The sequence below is a fragment of the Theropithecus gelada genome, chromosome 15, assembly GCF_003255815.1.
Source record: "Theropithecus gelada isolate Dixy chromosome 15, Tgel_1.0, whole genome shotgun sequence".
NCBI classification, from domain to species: Eukaryota; Metazoa; Chordata; class Mammalia; order Primates; family Cercopithecidae; genus Theropithecus; species Theropithecus gelada.
The window spans coordinates 97,336,479-97,355,899 of NC_037683.1; the positions used below are offsets into that span (position 1 = coordinate 97,336,479).

The following is a 19,421-nucleotide window of genomic DNA, read 5'->3' on the forward strand; positions in this document are numbered from 1 at the left end:
GAGAGGAAAAAGAGGGGGGAGGGGAAGGAAGGGAAGAAAAAAGCGGAGGGCAGAGAAGTAAAGGGGAGAAGAGGGAAAGGGGGAAGGGAGGACAGGGAGAAGTGCCGGAAGGGTGGCAGGAGCAGAGGCCCAGAGATTACACTGGAAACTGTTATGATGCTTTCTGGTACAAGTTACAGAATACTAATTCAAGATGCTGGAAATAATAAGGTAATGTGTTTATTATCTCACATATGAAGTCCATGGATAGGATGGGCTCAGGAATGAAAGGTATAGCTGGGCTCTAGCTCCACAAAATGGCTACCTGCATGATAGCAGGTATCATGCTAAAAGCTTTGCTCAGAGGAAGAAAAGGGACCTTTGTCCTGTATCTCTTTCTTAAAAGTGAAGAATCCTTTTCTAGAAGCTTCCCAGCAGACTTGTCATCCAGTATCACTATCCAGAACTAGATTATATACCCGTTATCAAAACAATCACAGGCAAGGATAGTAAAGTGACTAGGAATAGTAAACCATTCATACAAGATCTGCCTGCAGAACTGGGGGTGGGATCACCATCCCCTGAGTCACACAGGACAGGGATAGACAGAGGACCACTACTATGGTTGTGCAAGCTGTGTACTGCACAACTCCAAGAGGCCTCACTCGTAGTCAGTCATTTGTAAGGTTATTATGACAAATTTCCAGTAGATGGCAGTAAAGTGCTTGGGTAAAGGGCATCTTTTTCTGACTTCTGAAGTCACAGCAAGCAGACAAGGTAGATACTTAACACAATCAAGATTCTGTTAGAAAGAACGTGGCGGGGGTGGTGGGAAATGAGTACTTGACAGGTAATGAGAGTTCTGCAGCAGAAAGTAAATAACTTACAGTGAATCTTTTAAAATTATATATGGTAAATTCTATTTTAATGAAATAATCCATTCCAGGTTTAAGAAAAATTTTGAATATTTTTATTCAATTCCAATATAGTTACTCTGCAAAAACAAATTAGACAGATATCCTAAATTGAAAATCATGATGTACAAAACCCACTATCATTACCAATAAAAAGTTTAAAATAAAGTGTCAAGATTGATTTTTATAAGAACAGCATTCATACATCAAAAACCTCTTTTATACCAAACGATTAAGGTATACTGAAAATTACTATACCTCAAGAAAATATATCAATAGATGAAATATTATCACTGAAGATTAGTCACATAAGGCATGATTAGTTTTAAGAAATTTAAATAAAATATTAAAGTTCCTTCACTATTTCTGTCAAATGCATGTCCACAAAAAAAAGTAAGTCAAAACTAAACAGGCAGACAAATGATAAAGTTGGGAATATACAGTGATATGTCAGGAATTTTTTTTTTTTTTTTTTTTTTTTTTTTTTTGAGACGGAGTCTCGCTCTGTCACCCAGGCTGGAGTGCAGTGGCCGGATCTCAGCTCACTGCAAGCTCCGCCTCCCGGGTTCACGCCATTCTCCGGCCTCAGCCTCCCAAGTAGCTGGGACTACAGGCGCCCGCCACCTCGCCCGGCTAGTTTTTTTGTATTTAATAGAGACGGGGTTTCACCGTGTTAGCCAGGATGGTCTCGATCTCCTGACCTCGTGATCCGCCCGTCTCGGCCTCCCAAAGTGCTGGGATTACAGGCTAGAGCCACCGCGCCCGGCCAGGAATTTTTTTTTTTGAGACAAGGTCTCCATCTGTTGCCCAGGGTAGAATGCAGTGGCATGACCGTGGCTCACTGCAGCCTCAAACTCCTAGGCTCAAGCAATCCACCCTCTTCAGCCTCAGCCTACGACGTATTTGGGATTACACAGCATGCCACCACGCTAGGCTAATTTTTAAATTTTTGTAGAGATGAGGGTCTCCCTATGTTGCCTAGGCTGGTCTTGAACTCCTCGCCTCAAGTAATCCTCCTGCCTTGGCCTCCCAAAGTGCTAAGATTATACATGTGAGCCACTACATCTGGCCTAGGAAGATTTTTTTTTTTTTGAGAGGAAGTTTTGCTCTTGTTGCTCAGGCTGGAGTGCAATGGCACAATCTCGCCTCACTGCAACCTCCACCACCTGAGTTCAAGCAATTCTCTTGCCTCAGCCTCCCAAGTAACTGGGATTACAGGTTATGTGCCACCACGCCCAGCTAATTTTGTATTTTTAGTAGAGATAGGGTTTCACCATGTTGGCCAGGCGGTCTCCAACTCTTTTTCCTCTCCTCCACTCTCTTTTTTTTTATTTTTTATTTTTTTTGAGATGGTCTTACTGTTACCCAGGCTGGAGGTGGGTGATCCACCCGCCTCAGCCTCCCACAGAGCTGGGATTATAGGCATAAGCCACTGTGCCCGGCCTAGGAAGTATTTTTTTTTTTTGAGACGGAATCTCGCTCTCTCTCCCGAGCTGGAGTGCAGTGGCCAGATCTCAGCTCACTGCAAGCTCTGCCTCCCGGGTTCACGCCATTCTCCTGCCTCGGCCTCCCGAGTAGCTGGGACTACAGGCACCCGCCACCTCGCCCGGCTAGTTTTTTGTATTTTTTTTTAGTAGAGACGGGGTTTCACCATGTTCGCCAGGATGGTCTCGATCTCCTGACCTCGTGATCCGCCCGTCTCGGCCTCCCAAAGTGCTGGGATTACAGGCTTGAGCCACCGCGCCCGGCCGGAAGTATTTTTTAAAGTGAGAATAGGTAATCAATTTCCTCATTCCTATAACCTCGATCATGTTCTCTAAATATCAAAGCAAAACTGTACAGATGATATGCTATAAAATGCAGGGGGTTTTCTTTGGATCAGTCTACACCTGAGGTCAATAATATATGCAACGTGTGCGATGAAACGGAATTCCTTTCATATCTTCCCTATGGTCACGGGCATAGTCCCATAAGTAATAATCCAGAAGAATGGAATTGATCTCTCCACTAGGTTTTTCACCCTTTTGTTCAATAAGCTCCAGAAGACAATCCCGGATCAGCTCAACACACCAAAGCGAGCACCCTCTGATTTCCACCTCTTGCCTGTCTCCATATGAGAGCATTTCTCCTGCAAGGGGGAAAAACAGTAAGAAAAAGTAATAGTCAATGATACAAAATCTACTCAGAACTTTACTGTAGAACAAAACATAGTATTTAAATGGTACTCACTTTAAAACTGTAAACCTCAGACTTTATTTTTGGTAATTTAAATCATTTCAAAACGTAGGCACTGATTTTAAATTACAAGTTAAATTTCAGAAAGATAGGGGCCACATCTGGCTTGTCTCAATATTCCCAGGACCTAGCATAGCACCTTGCACATACTAGCTCCCCAATAAATATTTGATAAATGAATAAGTGGTGACCATAAATTTAAAAATATGACTGCTAGTTATTAAAAAGATGGTATTTAAAATTAGGTTTGATACCAGAAAAAAAATATTATTGCAGGCTGGGTGCAGTGCCTCACACCCGTAACGCTAGCAATTTGGGAGGCTGAGGTGGGAGGATTACTTGAGCTCAGGAGTTCGACCAGCCTGGGCAACATGACAAAACCCTGTCTCTACAAAAAATACAAAAATTAGCCAGGCATGGTGGTATGTGCCTGTAGTCCCAGCTACTCGGGAGGTTGAGGTGGGAGGGTCACTTGAGTCCAGAAGACAGAGGTTGCAGTGAGCCAAGATCAGGCCATTGCACTCCAGTCTAGGCAACAGAGCCAACCCTATCTCCAAAATAAATAAATATTTATTTGGGGAATATCTGATTTTGCAAGGCAGGTGCTGGCTGTGCCTTGCCACTGAGACTAGAGTAGGAGTCATGGACCCATGTCTATATGCAGCAGTCAGATGCAAACTGTAGTGAGCTAGGTAGTGAACGTAGTACTATACAAAGGTACTGTATGTTTCCATATTTTTCTTATGAGAGAAGTCAGGAAGTTTGATTTTTATGGGAAATCTCCTAATTTTCAAGAGTTGGAAACTAATTAAAAATTGCTAACATCATTTTTCAGGCCAAACATAACACAACTGCAAGCTGTATTTGGCCTCTGGCCACCAAACTGCACCCCTGCACAAAGCCTCACAGTACCCAGGAGATCTTGTGATCTTAAGTAGTGTTACTTATGCCCCCCTCCATCCAACTCTCCCATGGGCTTAGGCACTGGTCAGTGGAACAGATGGGAAAACAGCGATTAACCAGGTTCCTCCATTTCCTTACTTTGAACCAGGTACTAGTATAGAAGCCCATACCTTCCCTCTTCAGTTTTGCTGTTAATCACTTCCTCCAAATTTGACTATCAACTTGCTAAAACTGCCAAATCAACCAACAGAGTGGTCAAGGAGGCAGATGCTCCTACCCAAGTAGAGCTATTAGATAAGACCACTGCTCCACTTGGCGGCTGGACTGTAACCTTGAGGCAGAAGTACTCAGTTAAGCGGCACTCAGGTTCCTGACCCAGGGTCATAAATGTCTGTTGTTTTAACCACTAAATTTTAGCGTAATTTGTTACACAGCAATAGATAATAGTAGTGGGTTGAACTGTGGCTCACAAAAAGATACATTCAAGTCATAACTCCTGGTACCGGTGAATTTGACTTTGTTTGGAAATAGGGACTTTGCAGATGTAATCAGGTGAGGATGAGGTCATACTGGATTAGGATCAACCTTAAATCCAATGAAGGAAAGGTGAGATCCTGTCTCTACAAAAAATGGAAAAAGTAGCCAAGCATGGTGGTATGCACCTCTAGTAGCCCCAGCTAATCAGGAGGCTGAGGCTGAGAAGGGAAGATCGCTTGAGCCCAGGAGTTTGAAGCCGCAATGAGTTATGATCATGCCACTGCACTCTAACCTTGGTGACAGAGTAAGACCCTGTTTCTAAACAAAAAAGCAAGCAAGCAAGAAAAGAAGAGGATACAGGTGGGCGCAGTGGTTCATGTCTGTAATCTAAGCACTTTGGGAGGCTGAGGTGGGTGGATCACCTGAGGTCAGGAATTCGAGAGCAGCCTGGCCAACACGGTGAAACCCCGTCTCTACTAAAAATACAAAAATTAGCCAGGCGTGGTGGTGGGTATCTGTAATCCCAACTACTCAGGAGGCTGAGGTAGGAGAATCACTTGAACTCAGGAGAAGAAGGTTGCAGTGAGCCGAGATGGCACCATTGCACTGGGCTACAAAAGCAAAACTCCGTCTCAAAAAAAGAAAGAAAAAAAAAAAGAGGATACGAAGAGACAGGAGACACAAGGATAAGAAGGCCATGATTGGTGTGATGCAGCTACAAACCAACGAATGCCAAGGACTGCTGGAGCCACAAAGTGCTGGGAAGAGGCAAGGAAGAATTATTCCCAAAAGCCTTTAGAGGAAGGATGGTCCTGCCAACATCTTCATCTTGATTTCAGACTTCCATCCTCCAGAACTGTGACACAATACATTTCTGTTGCTTGAAGCCATCTAGTTTGTGGTAATTTGTTATGTCAGCCCTAGGAAACTAATGTAATAACTAATACAGCAACTTACAGTATGGGGTAGAACATGGACTTCAGACAGAAAAAGACATTTGAGTGGACTGACAGAGATTAGAGTCAGGGAAGGTAATATGGCCCAGGTATTTGGTCTAAAAGCTGGCCCTGGAATCACAGTGAAAAGCTAAATTTAGTCAAATTGCATTGTTAGTTTTTTATAATTGGCCAAGTACTATGTCTTCGGTGAAGAGATGGGTTAAAGACAGTGGACACAAATCTAGGTGGCACTTCCAAGGGCTGTCCCTGAGATACCCAGATGAGGAGAGAAAGGAAGGAATACCAGTGTAGCAAATCCTCAAGTTTAGAAGTACCATTGGAAGCCAGTTAAGGAAGGTCCTACCTCACCTGGTCAAACTAAGCTGGTCCTAGATTCCACTTAAGGTAGTTTTTAAAAATGAGTACACTATACTTATGTCTGTTACATTACATTTACAGTTTGTTTATTTTTGGTCTCGTTTTGCAGTAAAATACTTTTTGGAAAACAAAATCCAAATTTTACTTAAATGCACTAAGTGGCAAAAGAATTTGTCCACCCTATATCAAACTGGCTAAGGATAGGAGAGTACCCTTTCAGAAGCAAGGCATAAATGGAGGCAGTAATGACTGCCAATGGATATTGGAAAAGAGCCTCTGGAGTTGAAATGGATGGGAGAAGAAAATTCTGACATCTCTATACAACTATGCTGGATGATCCCTTCTCACTACGGTTTTTCTCATAGTAGCAGAGACAATTAAGTGCTATAAAAACTGAGAAGGAGATGGACAAATCACTATGAGCAAGGACAGCATTTGAGTGAAGCCTCTGTATAGGATTTGAATTGAAAAAAAGCTGGGTGCGGTGGCTCACGCCTGCAATCCCAGCACTTTGGGAGGCTGAGGTCAGGAGTTCAAGACCAGCATGAACAACATGGTGAAACCCCAACTCTATTCAAAATACAAAAATTAGCCAGGCATGGTGGCACGCACCTGTAATCCCAGCTACTTAGGAGGCTGAGGCAGGAGAATGGCTTGAACCCGGGAGGCAGAGGTTCTGGTGAGTCGAGATCATGCCACTGCACTCCAGCCTAGGCAACAGAGCGTCTCAAAAAAAAGAAAAAAGAAGGCCGGGCGCGGTGGCTCAAGCCTGTAATCCCAGCACTTTGGGAGGCTGAGATGGGCGGATCACGAGGTCAGGAGATCGAGACCATCCTGGCTAACACAGTGAAACCCCGTCTCTACTAAAAAATACAAAAACCTAGCTGGGCGAGGTGGCGGGCGCCTGTAGTCCCAGCTACTCGGGAGGCTGAGGCAGGAGAATGGCGTAAACCCGGGAGGTGGAGCTTGCAGTGAGCCGAGATCGCGCCACTGCACTCCAGCCTGGGCGACAGAGCGAGACCCCGTCTCAAAAAAAAAAAAAAAAAAAAGAAAAAAGAAAAAGAAAATTTGGATGACAGAAACCAAGTAAGACAATGCTTAGAGATAGGAATGAACAGTGTGTACAAAAGAAAAAAAAAGCAACTTAATATGGCTTATGAAAGATAAGCCCTGATTGCTAAACGTTGTCCCTTTTAAAGGTATCTAACAGGCCAGGCGTGGTGGCTCAAGCCTGTAATCCCAGCACTTTGGGAGGCCGAGATGGGCGGATCACGAGGTCAGGAGATCGAGACCACCCTGGCTAAGATGGTGAAACCCTGTCTCTACTAAAAAATACAAAAAACTAGCTGGGTGAGGTGGCGGGCGCCTGTAGTCCCAGCTACTCAGGAGGCTGAGGCAGGAGAATGGCGTAAACCCAGAGGCGGAGCTTGCAGTGAGCTGAGATCCGGCCACTGCACTCCAGCCTGGGTGACAGAGTGAGACTCCGTCTCAAAAAAAAAAATAATAAAAATAAAGGTATCCAACAATTAGTGACCCTTGACATGAGCACTATGACAAAAAATAGCATGTTCTTTTTCAAACGAGGAAATGGAAGACAAACAGATTGCCCATGGCAGCCTAAAAACCCAGTAGAGCCAACCACAGGAATAATGATACCTTTATATTCTGTGTTATTCTGATCTGGGGGATTCAAATCTATTTCACAAGAGGAAGTTATTCAATCATAGAATCTACTTCTTTTAAAAAACACATAAGGCCGGGGCGGTGGCTCACACCTGTAATCCCAGCACTTTGGGAGGCCGAGGCAGGCGGGTCACAAGGTCAGGAGATCGAGACCATCCTGGCTAACACAGTGAAACCACATTTCTACTAAAAATACAAAAAATTAGCCGGGCATGGTGGCAGGTGCCTGTAGTCCCAGCTACTCGGGAGGCTGAGGCAGGAGAATGGCGTGAACCTGGGAGGCGGAGCTTGCAGTGAGCTGAGATCATGCCACTGCACTCCAGCCTGGGCAACAGAGCAAGACTCTGTCTTAAAAAAAAAAAAAAAAGAAAAAATACATAAAGAGGCCAGGTGCAGTGGCTCATGCCTGTAATCCCAGCATGTTGGAAGGCTGAAGCGAGAAGATCGCTTAAGCCCAGGAATTTGAGCACATATTTTTAAAATAAAATAAAATAAAAAAGAAAAAAGTAGCAGAAAATTTTGCACCTAAAAGAGAAATTAACATGAAAATCATATAATTATTTTCCTCATACAAGGAAATGTTATAAGCTAATTTTCACACAAACTTTTCAACCCAATTTACCTATGCTTATTTATCATAAGGCTCCTAGTCTTGATATCAATAATCATATCCAATAATGGTGAATAAGCCAAGAGAAGTGAGTGACTTGTGCAAGATATCCCAGTGCAGACTTTGGAGTCTCTTCACTCAAAAGTCAGTTCATATTACCTATCTTTCAGCCTGCCTTTCATATCCCCATGTAGTGTGCTCTTCAGCTTAATTAACACTTTTCAAATACTATACCTGATGAACTGTCAGTGTTACATACTTTAATGTAACATAAATTTAGGTGTCATTAGGCTATGAAATTATAATGTTCAAAGAGCACAATTTTCTACAATATCCACATTTCACAGTGCAAACAAAAAGAAAAATCATTTTGTCTACATTTTATCTTTGCATTTTCCTTTACATATACTATGAACAATAAATAGTACTCTTTTTTTTTTAAAGCAAAGGAGACCTTTTGCAAAAAAAACTAAACCGCCTGGCGTGGTGGCTCACGCCTGTAATCCCAGCACTTTGGGAGGCCAAGGCGGGCAGATCACGAGGTCAGGAGATCGAGACCATCCTGGCTAACACGGTGAAACCCCGTCTCTACCAAAAATACAAAAAAATTAGCCAGGTGTGGTGGCGGGTGCCTGTAGTCCCAGCTACTCGGGAGGCTGAGGCAGGAGAATGCCTGAACCCAGGAGGCGGAGCTTGCAGTGAGCCGAGATTGCGCCACTGCACTCCAGCCTGGGCGATGGAGCGAGACTCCGTCTCAAAAAAAAAAAAAAAAAAAAAAAAAAAAAAACTAAACCAAGATCCAACAATTCATAGTATAACAAAGAATGACTTAAAGTTGCAAACCTTTGAGAAGCTTCTTCAGTAGTTCATCAGAGTATTTCAGGGCTCCAAGATGAGCAAGAACCTGAGGTAATCTATAATCAGCAAACATGGTGATACTGGAGATGTCCTTAAAGCAGCCATCTCCTTTTCCTTCCAATACACTCCACGTATCTGCTACAAGGATTTGGGCTCGTTTGTAAAAAGAAACTCTTTTCCCCTGATGAATGAAGAGAATATGAACGTTATCTGGGTATCTGAAAGCTTTCTATATGCTATTTTTTAAAGGTGAAGGTTGAAACATTTTTTAAAAGGCAGAATAATCTTACTTTGTTGTTAAGAATTTATAGATTGGCTGGGCACATGGCTCCCGCCCGTAATCCCAGCACTTTGGGAGGCTGAAGTGGGCAGATTGCTTGAGCCCAGGAGTTCAACCAGTCTGTGAAACATGGCATAACTCCATCTCTACAAAAAACAAAAAATTAGCTGGGCATGGTGGCACATATCTATGGTCCCAGATACTCAGGAGGTAAGGTGAGAGAATCGCCTGAGCCTGGGAGGTCAACGCTGCAGTGAACCGTGATCACACCACTGCACTCCAGTCTGGGTGACACAGGGAGACCCAGTCTCAAAAAAAAACAAGAATTCATAGATCTTTTACAGGAAACAAAAGGATTTAATAAACATTAAATTTTCTATCACTCCAAACTCACTTCCCATTTTTCAAGGCACATAAAATACAATTTATGTAATCTTGATACTACTTAGTATTATTTTTCAATGGCAAAACTTCATATACACATTCCTGCAATATAATCCAAGGGCTTATTATTTTAAATGTGTAGATAGCATTCCTTTTGAGAGTTTCTTAAATTAAAACACGTCTGTTTTTCTGACTGCAATATAATTGACATTAATTGTATAATAGACAGCAAAGCATAGGCCAGGAGTGGTGGCTCATGCCTGTAATCCCAGCACTTTGGGAGGCGAGGCGGGAGGATCATGAGGTCAGGAGTTCGAGACCAGCCTGGCCAATATGGTAAAACCCCGTCTCTACTAAAAATACAGAAATTAGCTGGGTGTGGTGGCAAGCACCTGTAGTCCCAGCTACTCAGGGGGCTGAGGCAGAAGAATTGCTTGAACTCGGGTGGTGAAGGTTGCAGTGAGTCAAGATCGTACCACTGCACTCCAGCCTGGGCGACACAGCAAGGCTCTGTCTCAAAAAAAAAAAAAAAAAAAGCAACATATAAAGAACAATCATCAGGCCGGGCGCGGTGGCTCAAGCCTGTAATCCTAGCACTTTGGGAGGCCGAGACGGGCGGATCACGAGGTCAGGAGATCGAGACCATCCTGGCTAACACGGTGAAACCCCGTCTCTACTAAAAAGTACAAAAAACTAGCCAGGCAAGGTGGCGAGCGCCTGTAGTCCCAGCTACTCGGGAGGCTGAGCCAGGAGAATGGCGTAAACCCGGGAGGCAGAGCTTGCAGTGAGCAGAGATCCGGCCACTGCACTCCAGCCTGGGTGACAGAGCGAGACTCTGTCTCAAAAAAAAAAAAAAAGAACAATCATCCATAAGTTCAGGTCTGAAGAGAACTACAACATTCATTTTTAACTGTTTCCTTTCAGATAATATGATTAACTTATTTTATAAAGACATTAATTGATCAACAGCTAGAAAATGATAATATTTACCAACTTTGGAAATGGTCAAAGTTGATATGTAAGTCCAAATATGAAAATAAAATAGCCAATTATATTTATACATAGAAAAGACAAATTTAACCAAGCATCAGTGGGTTATAATTTAACTCAAAAATTCTAGTTAAGTGTGGTGGCTTACACTTGTAATCCCATCAATTTGGGAAGCCGAAGCAGGAGGAGTGTTTGAAGCCAGAAGTTCAAGACCAGCCTGGGCAATGATGAAACTCCATCTCTACAAAACATGGCGAAACCCTGTCTCTACAACCACCACATCTGGCTAATTTTCGTATTTTGGTAGAGACGGGGTTTCACCACGTTGGCCAGGCTGGTCTCAAACTCCTGACCTCAGGCAATCTGCCTGCCTTGGCCTCCCAAAGTGCTGGGATTACAGGTGTGAGCCACTATGCCCAGCCTACAAAAAAATATATATTTTTTTAATTAGCCAGGTGTGGTGGCACGTGCCTGTAGTCTCAGCTACTCACCAGGCTGAGGCAGGGGGATTACTTGAGACTGGGAGGTAGAGGCTGCAGTGAGCTGTGATCACATCACTGAACTCCAGCCTGGGCAACTGACTGAGACACTATCTCAAAAAAAAAACCAACCCAAAAAAACTCTGTAAATCTACAAATGCAAATCAGCCTAAACTATGGAAAAACATAGATAATTACAATCGACTACGAGTCCTAATACCAATAGTAATAACCTTAAATCATGTTTTATAAATGTTTGTTTATCAATATTACTAGCTCCCAAAATATATCCTGACCACCTTGGAGGAGAATATTTTAACTTGTAAACGACATAAACAAATAAATACGAGATTAAAAGTTTAAGGAAAGGCTCTATACAAAAATTCCTTAAGATGATACTACAGATTCTTTTATTTACTAACAAAACGCCAATGATATGCTATCATAACAAGAAATAACCTAATATTGCTTAACCTTAAGATATGCCTATTGTAACAGATCCAGACCTATTTTTATTATACTAAATAAATTAAAACTTCTAAAGCTACATTTAACAAAGTCAGAATTTGTTTTCCAGAGCAAACACACATGTTCATTTTCTGACATGGCATAATGTCTCTAAATTAAATTGAGGGGCTGAAGGAACAAATCACAATTTAAAACATTCCTACATGACACTATCACCCTATATTCCTAAACCTATCTAAATATGACAACTTGGCAATTGTTCCTCTATATAAACTAGATTTATATATGGCAACCAGGTTTCTAGTTCAAGTCTAGTTTATAAAACAGCACAAGACATAGCTGGGCACAGTGGCTCATGCCTGTAATCCCAGCACTTTGGGAGGCCAAGGCGGGCGGATCACCTGAGGTTGCGAGTACGAGACCAGCTGACCAACATGGAGAAACCCCGTCCCTACTTAAAAAAAAAAAAATACAAAATTAGCCGGGCATGGTGGCACATGCCTGTAATCCCAGTCACTCGGGAGGCTGAGGTAGGAAAATCACTTGAATCCGGGAGGCAGAGGCTGTGGTGAGCCGAGATCACGCCATTGCATTCCAGCCTGGGCAACAAGAGTGAAACTCCGTCTCAAGGAAAAAAAAACATAAAAAACTGCAAGACTTAAGACTTAATTTATAAAAATGTCTGTCAAACACAATTACTACACCATAAAGTTTATAATAATAGAAGCCATTATCTGCTATTTTTAACAAGATTCATAGAGCAAAATGGAAAAAACTAGGAATCAAACTTACGTAACAACCCACAGGGAAAAAAACAAAAAATAAAAATAACAAAATCAGTGCTAGCATCTAAGAAAACATATAAATTATCATGTCACTGCTGCTTCCATGGTAGCAGACTAGTATATATAAAGAATAGATTATAATAGATATAATAATATATTAAGATAAAAAAAGGACAAAAAGATTTAAGGGAGGAATCAAAAATAAATTCAAGTAATCTGTAAAACATTTTCCTTTTTTTTTTCTTTTTTGGAGACGGAGTCTTGCTCTGTTGCCCAGGCTGGAGCGCAATGGTACAATCTCGGCTCACTGCAACCTCCACCTCCCGGGTTCAAGCCATTCTCCTGCCTTAGCCTCCTGAGTAGCTGGGATTACAGGCATGAGCCGCCACACCTGGCTAATTTTTGTATTTTTAGTAGAGACGGGGTTTCACCATGTGTGCCAGGCTAGTCTCGAACTCTTGACCTTGTGATCCACCCGCCTCGGCCTCCCAAAGTGCAGGGATTACAGGCATGAGCCACCACGCCCGGCCATCTATAAAACATTTTCTTGGTAAGTTCATTATGGTTTTAGAAATCAAATGATTTTGTAATCAAATTCTGGATCTCTAAAATATTAACTGGTATCACTAAAAATACCAGTAAATCTCCAAATAACAATTGCTTACATATTTCATGATATTGTTTTGTGATTTTAAGTATTTTTTAAATAGTACCTTTATAAAATAATTGTCAATAAAAAGCTCTATGACCATGAGTTAATTTTTTTCTTTTCTTTCTCTTTTTTTTTTTTTTTTTTTTTTTTGAGACAGGGCCTCACTGCTGCCCAGGTTGTGGCTCGATTCAGTGGCTTGATCACAGCTCACTGCAGCCTTGACCTCCCTGGGCTCAAGCAATCCTCCCACCTCAGCCTCCTGAATAGCTGGGACTATAGGTGTTCACCACCAACGCCAGTTAATTTTTTTGTTATTTTGCAGAGATGAGGTTTCCCCATGTTGCCCAGGCTGGTCTTGAACTCCTGGGCTCAAGTGATCTACCCACCTTGGCCTCCCAAGGGTCTAGGATTACAGACAAGAGCCATCACACCAGGACAGTTAAGTTTTTTGAAAAAATTCTTCCATAATTTTATCATGAATAAATAGAAAGTTCAAGGATTACCAATACTTAAGAACAACATAGGCCAAGTGCAGTGGCTCACGCCTGTAATCCCAGCACTTTGGGAGGCTGAGGTGGGCAGATCACCTGAGGTCAGGAGTTCAAGACCAGCCTGGCCAACATGGTGAAACCCTGCCTCTACAAAAATATAAAAATTGACCGGGCATGATGGCAGGTGCCTGTAATCCCAGCTACTCGGGAGCTGAGGCGGAAGAATCGCTTCAACCCGGGAAGCGGAGGTTGCAATGAACTGAGATTGCGCCATTGCACACCAGCAAGACTCCATCTCAAAAAAAAAACAAAAAACAAAACAAAAAAAAGGCTGGCGCGGTGGGTGGATCACCTGAGGTTAGGAGTTCGAGACCATCCTGGCCAACATGATGAAACCCCATCTCTACTAATATACAAAAATTAGCCTGGCGTGGTGGTGTGTGCCTCTAATCCCAGCTAACTCAGGAGGCTGAGGCAGGAGAATCGCTAGAACCCGGGAGGCGGAGGTTGCTGTGAGCAGAGATGATGCCATTGCACTCCAGCCTGGGTGAAAGAGCAAGACTCTGTCTCAAAAAACAACAACAACAACAATACCACTAAAAATAAAAAATAAAATGTTATCTATTGAAACATCAAAAAGCTGTTTTTTATATTTATCAGTATGTCATAGTAACAATTTGTTCATTAGAACTTTTACAAAGTACTGCATTATTCTAAATCAGAGTAACTTGAAGAGCTTAAAAAATAGCTCTTCTTTCACCTATTCATCAGGATCTTTGAGGGTGGTGTTTTGGAAATATATCTGAATTTTAAGGCTCCTAAGTGATTCTGGGGCACAGCCAGGTTGGGAAATCACTGATCTAAATCTGTCTAAGTTAAAAATTGTTAACTTTATTCATCTGTTCATGTCTAAAAATGAATGATAATCTCAGTAAATAGGTATACATTAAAAACACATGACTAGTTTGTGCAAATTGTTTATTTTTATTTATTTATTTTTTGGGGACAAGGTCTTGCTCTTCCAGGCTGGAGGAAAGTGGAACTATCATAGCTCACTGCAGCCTCCACCTCCTGGGCTCAAGCAATCCTCCTGCCTCGGCCTCCTGAGTAGCTAGAACCACAAGCACGCCACCACGCCTGGCTAGTTTTTAAATTTTTTGTAGAAATGGAGTCTCACGTGTTGCCCAGGCTGGTCTCGAACTCCTGGGCTCAAGCAATCCACTTACCTCAGTCACCCAATGTGTTAGGATTATGGGCTTGAGCCACCATGGCTAGCCCATTTTGGGGATTTTTCTGTAAAACTGTATTTTAGAAACAAATACTCATGAAAAATGGTTTCTGTACCAATTTTCATTTAAAAATGTATCAGATTGGGTTGGGCGCTGTGGCTCACGCCTGTAATCCTAGCACTTGGGGAGGCCAAGGCAGGTGGATCACAGGGTCAGGAGTTCAAGATCAGCTTGGTCAACGTGGTGAAACCCCGTCTCTACTAAAAATACAAAAATTAGCCGTGCATGGTAGTGGGTGCCTGGAATCCCAGCTACTCTGGAGGCTGAGGCAGAGAACTGCTTGAACCCAGGAGGTGGAGGTTGCAGTGAGCAGAGATGGTGCCACTGCACTCCAGCCTGGGTGACAGAGTAAGACTCCATCTCAAAAAAAAAAAAAAACAGTATCAGATTGGCTGGGCATGGTGGCTCAAGCCTGTAATTCCAGCACTTTGGGAAGCTGAGGCAGGCGGATCACTTGAGGTCAGGAGTTCAAGACCAGCCTGGCCAACACGGTGAAACCCTGTTTCTACCAAAAATACAAAATTAGCCGGGCATGGTAGCGGGTGCCTGTAATCCCAGCTACTTGGGAGACTGAGGCAGGAGAATCGTTTGAGCCCAGGAGGTGGAGGTTGTAGTGAGCCAAGATACTGTCACTTTCTGGTACATTTTTTAAAAATTGAACTTTTCAGCAAAGCAAAACCAAAGCACTGTGCTATAAATGAAATGCAGTTCTTTATAGCAGTATGAGAACAGACTAATACAATTGTATTCTTTTTTTTTTTTTTTTTCCTTGAGATGGGAGTCTTGCTCCTGTCCTCCAGGCTGGAGTGCAGTGAGTGGTATAATCTCAGCTCATTACAACCTCCGGCTCCTGGGTTCAAGCGATTCTCCGCCTCAGCCCCCTGAGTAGCTGGGATTACAGGCACCCACCACTACACCCGGCTAATTTCTGTATTTTTAGTAGAGACGGGGTTTCACCACGTTGGCCAGGCTGGTCTTGAACTCCTGGCCTTGTGATCCACCCGCCTCGGTCCCCCAGAGTGCTGGGATTACAGAGCCACTACGCCTGGCGAATTTATTTTATTTTTTATTTTATTTTTCTGAAATGGAGTCCAGCTCTGTCGCCCAAGCTGGAGTGTGGTGGCATAATCTCGGCTCACTGCAACCTCCACCTCCCAGGTTCAAAAGACTCCAAAAGAATTTTACAAAAACAAAATCCAGGTGCAGCCTGTGAGGGTCCAACAAAATGATCATCATTTGTTCAAGTACACTGTGTATGAAAAAGAAAACATAAAATATATATACAGCACACTGAACTTTGCAAGAATACTTCTGTTTTTTGAGATAGAGTCTAATTCTATCTCGCCCAGGCTGGAGTGCAGTGGTGCAATCTGGGCTCACTGCAGCCTCCACCTCCTGGGTTCAAGCGATTCTCCTGCCTCAGCCTCCTAAGTAGCTGGGACTACAGGTGCGTGCAACCACACCCAGCTAACTTTTGTATTTTTAGTAGAGATGGGGTTTCTCCATGTTGGCAGGCTGATCTTGAGCTCCTGACCTCAGGTGATCCACCCACCTCGGCCTCCCAAAAGTGCTGGGATTACAGGTGTGAGCCACTGAGCCCAGCCAGAAATACTTTTTATTAGGGAGAGGTTAGTATACATTCTGATCTTTATCCAATAAAGTAACCTTCTTGAAGTACTAAAAATACCTAATTTTCCATAAGGAGAACATTACATGGAGGGTTCCATGTTTTTTAGGTTTGAAACATTTTAAAAGGAAAAAAAAAGACAAAAGTAAAGAATGAAATACTGATTAGAAAATATAAGAAAGGAGATGAAACCCTGTCTCTACTAAAAAGACAAAAAAAATTAGCCAGGTGTGGTGGCATGCGCCTGTAGTTCCAGCTATTCAGGAGGTGGAGGCAGGAGAATAGCTTGAACTGGGAGGCGGAGGTTGCAGTGAGCTGAGATCACGCCACTGCACTCCAGCCTAGGAGTCAAAGCAAGACTCATTCTTGGGGTGGGGGAGGGAAGGCCGGGCACGGTGGCTCACACCTGTAATCCCAGCACTTTGGGAGGCCGAGACTGGTGGATCATGAGGTCAGGAATTCAAGACCAGCCTGGCCAACATGGTGAAACCCCGTCTCTACTAAAAATACAAAAATTAGCCAGGGCCGGGCGCGGTGGCTCAAGCCTGTAATCCCAGCACTTTGGGAGGCCGAGACGGGCAGATCACGAGGTCAGGAAATCGAGACCATCCTGGCCTACAAGGTGAAACCCCGTCTCTACTAAAAAATACAAAAAACTAGCCGGGCGAGGAAGCGGGCGCCTGTAGTCCCAGCTACTCGGGAGGCTGAGGCAGGAGAATGGCGTAAACCCGGGAGGCGGAGCTTGCAGTGAGCTGCGATCTGGTCACTGCACTGCAGCCTGGGCGATAGAGCGAGACTCCGTCTCAAAAAAAAAAAAAAAAAAAAAAAAAATTAGCCAGGTGCGGTGGCAGGCGCCTGTATGCCCAGCTACTTGGGAGACTGAGGCAGGTGAATCGCCTGAACCCGGGAGGCAGTTAGAAGTGAGCCGAGATCGCGCCACTGCACTCTAGCTTGGGTGACAAGTGAGACTCCATCTCAAAAAAAAAAAAAAAAAAGAAAGAAAGAAATGACGCCAGACATGGTGGCTCATGCCTGTAATCACAATACTTTGGGAGGCTAAGGCGGGCGGATCACCTGAGGTTGGGAGTTTGAGACCAGCCTGGCCAACATAGTGAAACCCCATCGCTACTAAAAAAACAAAAAATTAGCCGGGCATGGTGGCGCATCCGTGTAATCCCAGCTACTGGGGAGGCTGAGGCAGGAGAATCGCTTGAACCCGGGAGGTAGAAGTTGCAGTGAACCAAGATCACACCATTGCACTCCAGCCTGGGCAACAAGAGCAAAACTCTGTCTCAAACAAACAAACAAACAAAAAGAAAACATAAGAAATGACTTTGAAACACTACTTAATTTTGTTAGTTTCTTCCACAAGGAATTTAAGTTTTTATTCTCAAAATGAGTTCTGGAAGTAAAAGAGTTAACTCTGAGATGATTAAGACTTCTTAAATCCCCAACAGAAGCAACTCACCTCAAACAGAGTCACATCTCTGTAAGAAGGAAAACTTTCAACCACCAGGTGCATTAACTTCTGCGCACTATTCTCACTTTCTCGGACGCAGTTGAGAAAAGAGCCTCCAAACTTCTCCAGCAGAATTTTCCCGGTTTCATTGAGAATCCGATGCCTCTCTTCTACTAAAGGCATGGACACGTCTGTGTCAGAACGAAGTATATTCCGAACCTGATCCAGGGTCACTGTCGCGTAGTACGAGGCACTAGTTATTGGTATCCCTTTAGTGAAAAAAATAAAATTCAGAGGACCAATGTCATACTTTTACATTCATCAAACCCTTGCTTTTACAACGTGGAATTAATATGAAACCAAATGAATGTTATAGGAATGCACCAAAAGTGGATGAATAAAAAATCTAAAGCAAAACTCTCATTTTCTACTTGTTCATCTGTGCTTATTCACCCATTTCTAACTACTGCAATATTACATCAGATGTATTTTGAGTAAATTGCTTTATAACATCGGTCCTTTTGTTCTTCAGGTGTTATTCAAATGGCATTCTTTATAAAACTGACTTATGCTACTGTAACTTTTATGCTGCAATGATAAATATTAACATCATTTCCCACTAAAATACGCCCCTTTTCATACTTCTATTTTAAACAGGACTTGCAACGAACTTCAGGTTCGCTTCCCATTATTCCATCTCCCAACCCGCTCCTTGGAATCCCACTACACGCTCCGCAAGTAAATGGAAACCTCAAAGGCTATTAGGTCCAACAGCGAGTATGGCACCAACCTTCGTCGAGGGCTCTGTTGACGGCGGCGCACAGGGACCAGTACCCACTGTACGTTCTCCCTCTGTGCCTCACCACACACTTGTGCTCGTCCTGCTCCGACCAAAAGGAGAAGTTGAGTGTGTCTGTCACGAACACCCAGTTGACCGCGGCCTCGTCGGCCGCCCTGGGGTTCAGTTCATGAAGGGCTTTCCACCCCTCCACGCGCAGCTCTGGCCCCGCCGCCTTGGCCAGCAGCAGCTCTGCCACCCTCCGTACGCCTCCGCTGTCAATAAACACATCCCGACTGTTTTCTGCGATGAATTTAGAGGATTCCCTGGGATTTAGGAGCCCGTCCATTCTGCTCTTTGGGACCGGGCGGGTCAAACTCTTTTCCCGCCCTAGGCGGGTCAAGGTCCACTCTGCGCCTTGCGCTACTACGAACCGCGGGATCACAGGGCCTAAACACGGTCCCGCCCTGCTAGGGAGTGGCACTGAGAACTTAGTGTAGCCAAGGTAAAGTTCTCTCCCGCGGCGCTGCCCCGATTAGGAAACGAGGGACCGCAGGGCAGCTCGCTGGGCGGAGGCCGCAAGCACTTCCGGGAAAGCGGTCCCGTTCACGCCCTCTCGGGCGCGCTCCCAGGCTCCGCTTCCGGTTCCGAAGGTCTGGAAACTGCCAAGGTCTGGCGTTCACCGGCAGTGAGTTGCCCACCGTGGGAGGTGCATGGCGTTGCCATGTTGTGCCTTTTCCCACCTTGCGTCTAACAGGAGGGAC

At 43.8% G+C, this 19,421-nt stretch overlaps 1 protein-coding gene across 1 annotated transcript; it reads right to left on the bottom strand.

The window, feature by feature from the left end:
* Window positions 1-2,405: 2,405 nt before the first annotated feature.
* On the bottom strand, window positions 2,406-19,296 carry C15H9orf64 (chromosome 15 C9orf64 homolog). Its single transcript, XM_025360450.1, has 4 exons — window positions 18,670-19,296; window positions 17,889-18,148; window positions 8,961-9,156; window positions 2,406-3,021 (listed from the first exon to the last, which is right to left on the bottom strand). Exons 1-4 carry the CDS (start codon window positions 19,004-19,006, stop codon window positions 2,789-2,791), a joined length of 1,026 nt encoding a protein of 341 aa, XP_025216235.1. The 5' UTR covers window positions 19,007-19,296; the 3' UTR covers window positions 2,406-2,788.
* Window positions 19,297-19,421: the final 125 nt, after the last annotated feature.

What these genes read in the sequence shown, in the direction of transcription:
- C15H9orf64 (XM_025360450.1), bottom strand. Translation starts at nt 19,006, where the DNA reads ATGGACGGGCTCCTAAATCCCAGGGAATCCTCTAAATTCATCGCAGAA. An exon ending in GAGATGTGACTCTGTTTGAG is followed by an intron (nt 9,157 to 17,888) that starts GTGAGTTGCTTC and finishes TTCATTCATCAG; the next exon opens with GGGAAAAGAGTTTCTTTTTA. An exon ending in ACTGAAGAAGCTTCTCAAAG is followed by an intron (nt 3,022 to 8,960) that starts GTTTGCAACTTT and finishes TCCCCCTTGCAG; the next exon opens with GAGAAATGCTCTCATATGGA.